This window comes from Hemiscyllium ocellatum, chromosome 3 (genome assembly GCF_020745735.1).
Source record: "Hemiscyllium ocellatum isolate sHemOce1 chromosome 3, sHemOce1.pat.X.cur, whole genome shotgun sequence".
Classification (NCBI taxonomy): Eukaryota; Metazoa; Chordata; class Chondrichthyes; order Orectolobiformes; family Hemiscylliidae; genus Hemiscyllium; species Hemiscyllium ocellatum.
Window position 1 is genome coordinate 63,661,623 of NC_083403.1, and position 13,317 is coordinate 63,674,939.

General features: G+C 40.6%; 2 protein-coding genes across 5 annotated transcripts in view; one reads left to right on the forward strand and one right to left on the reverse strand.

Annotated features, from left to right (window-relative positions):
• The window catches only part of kpna5 (karyopherin alpha 5 (importin alpha 6)), a 35,249-nt gene extending 25,759 nt beyond the window's left edge, over window positions 1-9,490 (reverse strand). The window contains exons 1-6 of the mRNA XM_060850531.1: window positions 9,351-9,490; window positions 6,539-6,669; window positions 6,340-6,444; window positions 6,149-6,248; window positions 2,154-2,248; window positions 482-613 (exon numbers count right to left, since the gene is read on the reverse strand). Of these exons, the coding sequence (XP_060706514.1) occupies window positions 482-613; window positions 2,154-2,248; window positions 6,149-6,248; window positions 6,340-6,444; window positions 6,539-6,667 (561 nt within the window). The 5' untranslated portion in view covers window positions 6,668-6,669; window positions 9,351-9,490. The remainder of the gene's footprint in view (window positions 1-481; window positions 614-2,153; window positions 2,249-6,148; window positions 6,249-6,339; window positions 6,445-6,538; window positions 6,670-9,350) is intronic.
• Window positions 9,491-9,548: 58 nt separating this feature from the next.
• The window catches only part of zufsp (zinc finger containing ubiquitin peptidase 1), a 42,771-nt gene continuing 39,002 nt past the window's right edge, over window positions 9,549-13,317 (forward strand). Inside the window, exons 1-3 of one of the 4 annotated variants that reach the window (XM_060850500.1) lie at window positions 9,997-10,013; window positions 10,259-10,456; window positions 12,319-12,984. In XM_060850500.1, the coding sequence (XP_060706483.1) occupies window positions 12,348-12,984 (637 nt within the window). In that variant the 5' untranslated portion in view covers window positions 9,997-10,013; window positions 10,259-10,456; window positions 12,319-12,347. Of the gene's footprint in view, window positions 9,972-9,996; window positions 10,014-10,258; window positions 10,457-12,318; window positions 12,985-13,317 lie in introns of those variants that run through there. The other 3 variants (XM_060850509.1, XM_060850493.1, XM_060850519.1) reach the window with 3 other exon arrangements.

A 13,317-nucleotide genomic window follows, 5' to 3' on the forward strand; every position in this document is an offset into this window, starting at 1 on the left:
ATTTCCATTTTTTATGGATGCACATAACATACAATTAAAGCACAAATTAACAGTGGGGCATTTTGTTTCAAGTATAAATGGTGCATACCATGTGGTGAAGGGACAAAAATAAATGAAAGAAAAGTTTAACTAAAGGGGCTTTGTGCCTAATTTCCTTGTGTATTTTCTTTTTAAAAAGTGGAAGAAACAAGTAGAATGTAAAGAGTGAAAATTGCTACAGAAATTTTATCTTGTCATGTTCAGAAAGATGAATGTCTAAATTTGCTTCATAACGCCACATTTTTCTCTACTTGAGATACTAATCCACATATTCATGTTGTGACAAAAATGTTTTAAAATACATGTACATTTTTTGCTTAATTATATTTTCTATGTCACAAACTTAGAGGGGATAAAAAGGACCAACACCAGCTGAATACGCAAGTGAATGACCTGATATAAAAACAGGAATTAAATTACCATATGTATAACAAAGAAATACCTGCTCTTGCACATCCTCATATTCTGAGCTGAGTAACTCTATGAAGATAGGAACAGCATCAGCTTCTATAACCACTTTAGTATGGAGAAATGTTCCAGAAGCAATGTTGGTTAAAGCCCATGCAGCCTCAAACTGCAGAATTAAAGTACAGAAATTGATTATCACTATTAAAGCATTAAAATTGTAATGTTTTTGTTTGCTGTTCTAACATTTTCTAAACTCAGGGAAGACTAAAATTATTTTTATTAATAAAGTGCTGAAAGTTCACATTGTAAATTGTATACTATTTCTGATTCTGTAAAATGAAAAAATTGAGTGTATGCAAACAATATTCTCACAAGTGTTTAATGAGGTTGAAGTTCTCAAAATGTAAAACTTATTTGGGCATGATACAAGAATATAAACATAAGCATGATACAATGTTTGAAAGAAATATTTTTCATTAGATTCAGAATTAAACACGCACATTTTCACTTCAGATTATGCAAGGCATCAGGAGGTTAATTTTGTGCAATTTTGGTCTCCTTATTTAGGGAAGGATGTTAATGTGTTGAAGGTAGCTCAGAAGAGGTTTACTTTTTTTTAGATTAGACTTAGTGTGGAACTTGAGAGATACAGACTTGAGTGATACCTGGAAAAAACAGCATTAAATAGACTGGGCATGTTTCCACTGATGTTTAGAATTGGTGCCTTGATGGATTTGTAAAGATCCTAATGGTCTTGACAAGGAGGAAGAGAAAAGGATGCTTCTTCTTTTGGGGTGACATTTTTAAACTAAAGGATTGCGTTTTGCGGCAGAGTGAAGAGAATATTTTTCTTCACTCAGATTATGCAACTTTGAAATTCTCTGCCTCAGAAGACAGTGGGGGGTGGGGGGTGGAAGAGATGGGGGTGTCAATGAATATTCGTAAGCGGGAGATAGATTGATTCCCTTAACATGAATCTAAGGTTATCAGGCTATAGGGAAACGTGGAATTCAGAACACAAGCAGATTAGCTAAGATCTTATGAAGCAGGAAAGTCTAGGACCAGACTACAAATAAAGTAGTTACACATTTGTGACAGAGATGAGGAATTTCTTCACTCAAATGATTATGAATCAGTGGCATTCTTTACCACAGTAAGCTGCCGATGTCAGGTCATAAAGTATATTCAAGGCTGAGACAGACAGATTTTTAATTGGTGGGTGGGTGGGAAAGCAGGAGTCCAAGGTTGGATGCTCTTTGGAGGGTCGGTGTGGTCTCGATGGGCTGTATGCCCTGCTTCCACACGAAAGAAGTTATGGTTTCTATAAAAGCTGAAACTGATGGAAGTGGCCATTAAGTTAAATGAGATTCTCAGGTTTACACACAGACAATAAATAAAACCCAAGGAAAACAATGCTGACTTTATATAAAATATTAGATTACATAAACTTTACCCAGTTCTGGCCACTTAATTTCTTCAGGTATCCACTAGAATGCAGAATTAAGTGTCACCATTTTACAACAGAAGGTTAAAATGATTAGAAACTCAACACATAATTGAAGGTGCACTGAAGGGAAAGTTTGTTTTACAAGTAGCTACACTGAAGATTGGAACTATTCTGCATTTTCTAGCATGCATCAAAGTTAGCACATTGTATAATTTTCCAAGATGCACTATCAAAACATAAAATCTCTTAAAAAACTCACTTGGAGGGTAAAATTCTCATTCCTCTTCAAAAACTCCACAAATCTTGGCACAATACCAGGTGTATTTATGACTTCATCTATTGGTGGATTAGGTTCTGGAAGGGAAAATTTGTAACTGAAATCCAGAATACCATTTTTCCATGATTCCTATTATCCTGTTCTATGACCCAGAATGTGACACCCAAAATCAAATATTTCAATAACAAATGCATCTTATTTACTTGTAGGAAATGGAATTCATTCTCTACATACATATGAACACAAATTAGAAGACAACCCTGTCTTGTACTTGCCACACCATTCAATCAGGTTACAGCTGATCTGACTGCGATCTCAACTCCTGTCCAATCCCAATAGCCTTAGATAACTGACTAGCAAGGAAATTATTACCCCTGCTTACAAATATTCAGTGAGCCTGTATCCACTGGGAAGTGAGTTCCCTAGACTCTCAACTGTATTTTCTCATCTGTCTTAAATGAGAGATCTCTTATTTCAAACCATTGACATTCAAGGTAATCAAGTCCCCTCAGGAACTTATATGCTTCAATCAGATCACCTCTCATTCTGCTGAACCTCAATGGATACAGACTAAACCTGAACTACCTTTCCTCATTGTAAAATCCCTTCATCTCAAGAGTCAGGCAGTGGAACATTGTCTGAAGTTTTGAATGCAACTGTCCTTTCTGAAGAGACCAAAAAAGTGTTATCCCAGATGTATTCTTAACAAAACAACTATAGTGAATAGTTCACTTTCTTTCCACTTACAATAAGCATTTCATTTGCCTTCGTAATCCTGAACACAATGGGCGATTTAACATGTCTAATTCACCTAACCTGCACATCTTTGGATTGTGGGAGGAAACCGGCACACCTGGAGGAAACCCACAGGAGAATGTGCAAACTCCACACAGTCGCCTGAGGATGGAATCAAACCCGGATCCTTGACGCTGTGAGGCAGCAGTGCTAACCACTGAGCCCTCAAAATAGATTCAAGCAAAGATACATTCAATACAATCTATGGGAGAGCCAGAGACAGTTACTGTGTTTAATTAACTTCAAAAGATCAACCACACATATTCTTGCGCCTGGGTTCAGCACAACAATTTGTACTTAAATGTGGGCTTCACTAATATTGAATAGATACCCATTACATGTCATAGGAAAGGGTAACAAAAAAGTCGTATATCACAAAATCTTTTGGAAACAAACAAACCAACTCTAAAATATTCATAGGATAGGAAACAGACTTCTTCCTTGCTGTCATTGAAAGTGGTTACAATCTGGGAAAATTTGCAAATGGCATGTGCTTAGTAAGCAGTAATGACTGAAACGACCTTTCCGTAGAAGTTTAAAATATTCAACTCAAACTTTAACACATGCAGCTTCAAACAAGTAAAATAAAATATAATGAATGACAGATACAGTCTTCAGCCAATTCAGTTCACTCCATGTGATATCAAGAAATGATTGGAGGTACAGGAAACTGCAAAGACTATGAGCCTTGACAACATTCTAGGAAGACTACTGAAGATCTGTACTCCAGAACTTGCCGTTCTATAATACAGCTGTTTCAGTGTGGTTACAACACTCTTATCTGTCCAAACATGTGGAAAATTGTCCACTATGTCCAGTACATGAAAAGCAGGACAAATCCAATCCAGCCAATTACAGCCCAATCAGTATACTCTCCATCATCAGTAAAATGATGGAAGATGTCATCAACAGTGTTATCAAGCAGCACTTACTCAGCAATAATCTGTGCAGTGATGCCCAGTTTGGGTTCCACCAGGGCCACTCAGCTCCTGACGTCATTACAATTTTGGTTCTTATATTATTTGGACAAAAGAACCTAGTTACAGACATGAGAGTTTGCCCTTGACATTAAGGCCACATTCAACAGAGTGTGGCATCAAGGTACCCCAGGAAAACTGGAATCAAAGGATATCAAGAGCAAACTCTATGTTGGAGTCATACCTGACAGATAGGAAGTTGGCTGTGGTTGTTGGAGATCAGTCATCTCAGCTCCAAGACATCTCCGCAGCAGTTCTTCAGGGTACTGTCCAAGGCCTAACTATCTTCAGCTGTTTCATCAATGATCTTCCCTCGATCATAAAGTCAGAAGTAGGGAGGTTCACTGATTGCAAATGTTCAGCACCAAAGGCAATGCCTCAGATACTAAAGCAATCCATGTTCAAATGTAACAAGATCTGCATACTATCTAGTCTTGGGCTGACAAGTGTTAAATAACATTCGCTCCACATAAATGCCAGGATATGACCATCACAATACGAGACAATCTAATCACCTCCCCATGATGTTCAATGGTGTTACTACCACAATCTCCCACTATAAAAGTCCTGGGGATTGTCATTAACCAAAAACTCAATTTGACTCACCGCATAAACACAGTAGCTAGGAATACTGTGATGATGAGCTCTCTTCCTGATTCCTCAGAGCCGGTCCACCATTTTAAGGCACAAGTTAAGAAGTGAGGTGGAAGGCTTCCCACTTGTCTGGATGGATGCAGCCCCACCAACACTGAAGCTTGACACCATCCAGGACAAGGCAGCATACTTGACTGGCAAAAGATCCACAAGCATCCAATCCATCTGCTACCAACACTCAGTAGCAGTGTGTATTATCTACAACGTGCACTGCAGAAATTCACCAAAGATCCTCAGGAAGCACCTTCCAAATCCACGACCACTTAAACCTAAAAGGACAAGGGCAGCAGATACATGGGAACACCACCATTTGCTCATTCCCTCCCAGCCACTTGCCATCCTGACTTAGAAATATAGTGCCTTCACTGTCACTTGGTCAAAATCCTGGAATTCCCTCATGAATTGCATTATGGATCCACCCATAACAGGTGGACTGCATCAGTTTAAGAAGTTAGCTCACCACCACCTTCTCGGGCAAACTAGGGACAGCAGTAAGTGGTCAACCAGCATTGCCCACACCCCATAAATGAATAGACAACATCTACTTGTTGTGAAATATGCATTTGTTCTGTGTTGAAACACCTAAAGAAAAATGGCACTAAATTTCACGATTGTAATAAAAGACAATTCATCCAAAACTAGAACTCCTTGGAATGGTGAAACAGAACAGGAAAAAGACTGCAACAAATAGATAATAGAGAATACAGTAGAAACCCAAGCACCAAAGGCTGCAAGAGTTGTACATACTTTCATCAGTCTGGGATCTAAGTGCTCACCTACTCTTGATGATTAGAATACACAAGATAGAAATGGTCAAAGTAAACCCATTCACTCATTCTAGCTCCGCTATTTTCTCAGAGGCTATGATTCAATTTTGGGCTTTTTTTTCCCTCTTACCAACTTAAGTTGGTGCAATCACGTAGTTACAACATCTTCCGTATTTCTTTTGATCTATGTGGTACATGTGGTCCCCGATTTACAGACTTATAAACACATGCACTTACAAGTGAGGTTCCATATGAATATGAATTTTAAATTTAATTTAATTTTAAATTTTAAATGCAAACATTTGCTTGTTACTTATGAATGGCTATTTCATAACGTATTGTATTGTGTTGTGTTGAGTTGTATACAAACCGACTTATGAATGTACTCAGAAACAAAACCTGTTCATAACATGGACTGCCCGTATTTGGACTCGCACAGATGCAACATTATAATTAATCAATATCCTCAAAAATTAATCAACCTTCTATTAAAACTTAAAACTACATTCTAAAGAAAGGCATTGATTTCCCAGACAGCGTTGCACTTAAATTGTCACAAAATGCACAAATTGAATGCTTTCTGCCTCGGTCTGGCAGTCCACCCCTCTGGCAGCCTCCTTCTCCTCCCCACAACTTGCAGGCCACTGCTTCCTTCACCCTTGCCTTCCCTTCCCACCAGATTAGTGGCAGGTGCCTCCTCTTCCTCCTCCTTTGCTCTGAAAGACTTGGTTCCCGTCAACAGTAGCAACTCTCTGCAGCACTGCATTCAGCACAAGGTTCTCACCTTTTGAAAGCAATTTCCGAAACTTCTGTGTAGCTATGAGCTGCTGACCGGGATCTTCTGAAAAGATCATCTGCACCATTTCCACTGTGATTACACCTTCCTACAGTTGATGGCATTTAAGAACAGACACTTCAGTTTTTCAAAATTTTGTTCAAAAACAGAACAAGAATATTCTTGTTCTATCTACTTACCCCGGGTACAGATACTACGGTAGAACTTATATCAGGGTCCTGAATAGGGCTTTCAAACATGGCTTCATCACTTCCAGGAACTGCCACATTTCTACGCTTAAACAACTGGAATACAAGCAGAAAAAAAATTAATCAGATAAAGATGTGAACCAGGTCTACTTATCAAAATGCTCTTTCAGACCTATTATCACATACACACCTGCTCTTCCCTTTTTTGTTTCCGTAACTGGATTCCTTCTTCCTCTCGTCGCCTTCGCATTTCCTGAGTGTTTAATGCTTTGTTCTTGTAGCTTCTCATCCTGTAGTTATCTTTTACTGGGCTGGCCATGTCTGCATTTAAGCCCAATATAATCAGATAAAACTTACTGCTGTAAAAGCACTGTGACTAATAGTTTTTCACCTTAAACACAAAGGCAATCACACTTTAATGACAGTATATTTTGATGAATGCATAATTACATCTAATTTTAATTCATCTTTGTTTGAAACATTGGAAATATTGCAATTTCTCAGAAACTGGAGCTTGTAACTTCCAGTAAACCTTTAAAACAAATATTTAAAGCTTTATATTTTTCACAAAAATATGCCTAAATTTATTCACGTGATTCTCTTCTTTATTTTAGGACATTCAATTCGTGCTCTCTCCCTCTCCAGTCTAAGTCCCTTTTAAAAGTATGGACTTTGGTAAGATTATTTAACTTTAAAACAGTTAGAGAATGTTTGAACAACACTGTTGCATTCTGGCAATTTGTATAACTTAATTTATCTGAACATAATGTTTCCATCACTAGGTCAAATGGTATATCCTACATACTGAAGCTCCAGGTGTTTAAAAAAAACTTGAAACATCATCCAGTTCCCCAACCAACAGAATTATTTTCTAATTCCAAGAAGCAGTTGAGTGCGTGGATGGGCCACTGGACAAAATTTCATTTTATAAATAATCTGGAAATAAATCAAAAATATAGTAAGACAAAATTAATGTGAACAGAAATCTACAGTTACAAAATTGTACGAGTCAGTAATTCAGCAAAGGTCCATTAAATCTTCTATTCTTTGCACCTGCAATGTACTCAAATTAAAAGAACAGAATCTCCCCGAGTTTGTCAGGTATATAAAAAGACAGAACGAAGGTGCCAATGGTGCGGAAAGATAGTAGTTGACTATAGGGATAGGTTGAAGCAGAGGGTTTGTAGTGTTATCATTTTGGGTCCCAATTTTCAGAGTTCTACTATTATAAAAAGCTATTAGATGCTACTCCTTTAATATCTTTGCATTTTCTAACCATCAATGCTACATAATTCCTTTCCAGATGCTCGGGAAGATCTGTTTGAGATAGGGATGATAAGGTACTGAAGAAAGTGTTTAGAATGCTTGCTTTTATTCAAATGTAGGTGGTGGACATATTATGGCTTGTACAGGACATTGGTTAGGCTACTTTTGGAATACAGCGTTCAGTCTGGTGTCCCCACTATAGAAAAGAAATTTCAAAAGATTTACAAAGCTGCTGCCAGAGTTGGAGGGTTGAGCAAAGGGAGAAGCTGAATAGGCTGGGGCTATTTTCCCTGGGGCATCAGAGGCTTATCATGAGGGGCATGGATAGAGTGAATAGACAAGATCTTTCCCAATCTGGCAGGGAAGTCCAAAACTGGATGGCATTGGTTTAAGGTGAGAGGTGAAGGATTTAAAAGGGACCTAAGGGACAACATTTTCATGCAGAGGGTGATAAGTGTATGGAATGAGCTTGTGGAAGAGGAGACTGGTACAGTTACAACATTTAAAATTCCATCTGGATGAATAAGAAGGGTTTAGAGGGAAATGAGCCAAATGCTGGCAAACGGGACTAGATTAATTTAGGTATCTGGTCAGCAGAGATGAGTTGGACTAAAGGGTCTGTTTCCATGCCATACTTCTCGCTATAACTCTAAGACAGTTGCCACTTTCCTGGACTTCTTGCACTTAAATCACAGCTCCGTGAACACCACATATTACTCACAAAATCCCTAAGTATTACTGAGATCCCTGACAGAACAGCTCAAACTACAAAATGTTACAGTCTAATTTGAACACTGTTGTAATTGAAATGTAACTGCCCTAATATATCCAGTTAGTCGGCGACGACTGGTAATCTTCAGGTGATGCAGGGTGTTGTACATTGCATATACTCTTTACACAACGACTCAGTGTAAAAAGCTCTGACTAGCAAAAGCAGCATTGTAACTTTTAGAACTGTACTTTTTATTACAATAGAAGTGGTTACTTTGGACCAAATAAAAGTCTCATCTTCAGTTTAAGTTTAGTCTGATTATTTCCTTAGAAGTGACAGTTCAATCTTAATCTTTACTCATTATTTCCCGACCTCAGTTTAAACTCTTACATCTTTCCATCTGGAAATCTGAACTGTCACCTTCCCCCCGCCCACAAGGAACTTAAAACAGCATTATCTGAATCTTTGAACAAGAACTATATGCCTAGCTTCCACATTCCCCCCACATCCCATCCTTGTATGGCCGTGGCTGGGCGGGGGTGGGGGGGTGGGGGGGAACAAGTTGTCCGCCGATGCCCGCCCTTATTTGTAAAGACGGCGGCAATTACCAAAATCGCACAATTTAAAGCAACCGGCTGGAGAATGTGGGGCGGGTGACTGCGGGGCTTAGAGAATAAGCGGCGAATTCCCCTTTGGAAAAGGGTGGAGGAGGAGGAGGATTCCTTTCCTCCTTCGCCACTACCGCAGACACTCAGTGAGTCGGGGGGGGGGGGGGGGATGTGCAGAGAATGGCCACGGCTCCGGGACACACGGCAAATGGCGGACGCGGCCCGTTGGTTCAAGGCCCGGAGTGCGGGGTGTGGAGGGTCCCGGATTGTGAGGGCGGCCTACCACAGAACAGCGCCACGGTTCCCGGCGGGGAAGGCCCAGTCGTTGGAGACCGCTGAGTCTCCAGGTGGTGGGGGGGGGATGAGGGTGGGGCAGGTGGGGGGGGGATGAGGGTGGGGCAGGTGGTGGGCCTCACCTGAAGTTGCCGCTCGCCTCCCCGAGCTCTCGCGCACCGACCGTTAGACCCTCAGACCCCGAACCCACAATATGGCGGCGGCGCGGGCGCGGGCGCAGGCGCAGCGATCCCAGCAGTCACCTCGGCACCGACACCGTCTGCACCTGCGCACTGTCCAACACTTCCCTCTCCCCGACCAATTCTTTCCCACTCCGTCAGCCCATTTCTAAATAAAACCCGACAACGTTCCACTTCTCCAGTTTGATTATCGTACTTTCCGTTTCCGAAAACGTAAAGGACATCTCCGTCCAATTGCGGGATTGCTTTTTTTTTAAAGGAGTAAAGCGATCTCCCTCTACTCCCCTCCCAATATGAAGACCCTCACACCGGAAGTGCAGTGGGAGGGGGAGTCTTTTTGCTGTGATACAGCGACGAGTAAAATCTCCCCTCCCCCATCCCACCAACCTTTCCGATGAGAGAACATAGTGCGCCTGTGCAGTAGCAGGGAGGACTTTAGATGTAACACCGGAGCCACTGCTTAATTGTCAGAAGAGGGAAATGTTGTTCTGAGCCCCAGTCCTGGTCCTGAAGGAGGGAAGATAAACGAGTGACGGCTGCAAATTCAAATCACCGTCTTTGAAGGTGCGAGGTGACTTTTATGGTGTCAAGGCAGGCAGGGTTGAGGTAGTTATTCTTGTTTCTCGATTAGTGGTGCTGGAAGAGCACAGCAGCTCAGACAGCATCCAAGGAGCAGCGAAATCAACGTTTCGGGCAAAAAACTCTTCCTGATGAAGGGCTTATGCTCGAAACGTCGATTTCGCTGCTCCTTGGATGCTGCCTGAACTGCTGTGCTCTTCCAGCACTAATCCAGAATCTGGTTTCCAGCATCTGCGGTCATTGTTTTTACCCCGTTCTTGTTTCTCGTCCAGGCTGGGACCAGAGCAATCAAGAAAGGCCTGGGAGGGAGAGAGGAAGGAAGGAAGGAAGGGGATATCTCTTAATAAACACAAGGGTCGACCGCCTTCGTCCTTTGGAGAGAGTAGTTGGATTCCAGTGGTAACTTATGTGACTACTAAAGCAGACCTGTGAACAGGAGAGCCTCCTGCAAATCGGATAGGAAGTCATAGGTATTTTAAGTTTTGGATGAGTTTTCTGGAGAGAAGATCCAGTTTGGTAAACAGCTGTGAAGAATTCTGGCTTGATGACCACCCCAATTTGGTTGTGATTATGTTTGACGCGCCAGCTAGGATGAGAACCTTAGTATTCTGCCTTATGATTTTCTGAAATGTCCAATTGCAATTTGTGTGAAAGTGGTTGAGCATCTTGGTGTGACACTGGTACACTGTCTGGGTCTCATATATGGAGAGCAGAGTATGACAGGACTATTTCTCTGGTTTTCAAGAAGAGCCATACCTGACATGAACCCCATTTCTCTCCACAGATGCTGTCAGATTTCCTGAGTTTTTCCAGCCTTATGTGTTTGTTTACCTAATTTCTAGCAGTTTCTGGTGCTGCTTTTTAGCATATCCTCCTGTACACTTCTTTGAACCAGGGATGATCCCTTGTTTGATGTTAAACAAAGTGAGGGAAATGCCAAGCTATGAGGCTATCAGTTCTGATGGAATGCAGTTTTTCCTATGTTGCCGATTGGCCATAGCAGCTTGTGGAGCTCAGTTTGAGTTGCTTAATCTCTTCAAGTTTGTTTCATTTAAGCATTGTGCTACACAACACAATTGAGTACCTCCTCCATGTGATGGGACTTAGCACACATGGATTTTGTGGTGGTCATTCCTGTTGGTAAGGTGAAGAATATATTCATCCATGGTGGGTAGATTGGTGAGGATGAGTGAAAGTAAATTGTTATTTCCCAGCAGTACTGCCAAAGACCCATTCTGGCAGTTACATCTTTTAGAAACCAGTCATTAGTGTTGCTCCTGAGCCACTGGTAATGAAGTTCCCTCACATAGTAAGTTCTGCTACTGTCAGTGCTTGTTTAGTCATCAGAAGTTTCTCTGTCCATTCTTTCCAGATTTATTATGTGAAATTTATATTTCACCACCTGTTGTGATGGAATTCAGAGAGCAGTTTGATGGTCCTTTGGAATAATGACAGCTTTATCTTACTTTACTGTTTGGAGGAACTTGCTCTATGTAAATTTACTGTCACGTTTCCTACATCACAATAATGACTACTCTTTAATTTACTGCCAACTAAGTTTTTTTTAAAAAATGAAATCCATGAATGGTGCAATATAAATGTAATATTTTTTTCATGATGTGTTCTGTTATCTGATGTCAGCTGGTAGTTTTGGTCTGACCTTTGGCCTCCAACAATTCTATGTAAAATCAGTTGAGTTTCTTTCTTCTCGTGCCTGTCTAGTTACTCCCCTCAAAGTATGGAGATCAAATTAGGTGAAGATTGAGCTGGACTAAGGTGTATTATTGAAGAATTATTAACACTTGCTCTATGGTCTGAAAAGCAGTTTTATTTTCAACAAAACCAGATGAGGATCTGTGTATTTTAAAATGAAATATATTTACTAACTGTGCAGAATCTAGGTTTTTTTAGTGTATTCTATTTGCATCATTTGGGGTGGCACGGTGGCTCAGTGGTTAGCACTGCTACCTCACAGCGCCAGGGACCCAGGTTCGATTCCAGCCTTGGGCAACTGTTTGTGAAGTTTGCACATTCTCCCCGTGTCTGCGTGGGTTTCCTCCAGGTGCTCCGGTTTCCTCCCACAGTCCAAAGATGTGTAGGTTAGGTGAATTGGCCATGCTAAATTGCCCGTTGTGTTAGGTGCATTAGTCAGGGGTGAATGTAGGGGAATGGGTCTGGGTGGGTTGCTCTTCGGAGGGTCGGTGTGGATTTATTGAGCCGAAGGGCCTGTTTCCACACTGTAGGGAATCTAACCTAATAATTACAAAATATATTTTTCATATTTATATGCTTTGCAATGTGTGGTCTCACTTTTTTTTCCTTTTCTTAAAAGCTGAATGAGTGTCAACTAACTAATCCAACATGTACACCTGTGATATTTGTGGGCAAGGTGGCTTGTCAGAACCAGACATGAGGACACACATTCTTATCATGCATGAAGAAAATGAGTACAGTTGTCCAATGTGCAACCTGTCAGGAATCAGTTATAATGAATTGATGTTCCATATAGAAACTTCCCACAGTGAAGTGAAACCCGTGGATGATAAAAAGATGATGTATTCTGTAGATAAAGAAGATGTTCTTGATGTTTCACTTCAGGCCAGTAGGTTGACTGATTTAAAACATGAAACAACTCCAGAACTACAAGAATTTGGAGGGGACCGGATGGAAAAGCTTCAGATGTCTTGCTGTGCTTCACCATCCAACTGTGAGAGACCGTTTAGACAGAACATAAAGCAAAAAGGTGAACCCAAAAGATTAATACAATCAGAATCTGTGAATGGACACTTTTCAGGAACTGTTTGGAGACAACCTGAGCAAGCACTATTTGACAACAGTAAAGAGCCAAAAAACAATGGACTTTGTAGTGCTTCTGAAGAATCCATGAAGTCTGATGTCCCGGAATGTCCTTTTTGTGGCCTTATTGGAAATGCAGGAGAGGATCTAAGTGAACATGTTAAAAACAAACATGCTGAGATCGTGGAAACCCCTCAGAAAGGTATGACTATTGTGTGCGATGTGATGCTTCTAATTAGATGGTCATTTAGAGGAAGTGTGACTGGATTAGTAATGCAGAAACCAAGCTTTATGCTCTGAAGATACCGGTCTAAGTTCCATCACCACAACAGAATGTAAATTCAATTAGTAAATTTTAAATTGAAGGCTAATCTCAATGGTAAAAATGACAACTGTTATCAGTTGTTTAAAAAACCCCATCTGCTTCATAAGATCCTTTTTAAGGAAGTAAATCTGTTGTTCTTATCTGGTGTGGCCTTCATGTGAATCCAAATACACAGGAATTTCGTTCATTCTTAATTGCTGCCTGAAATAT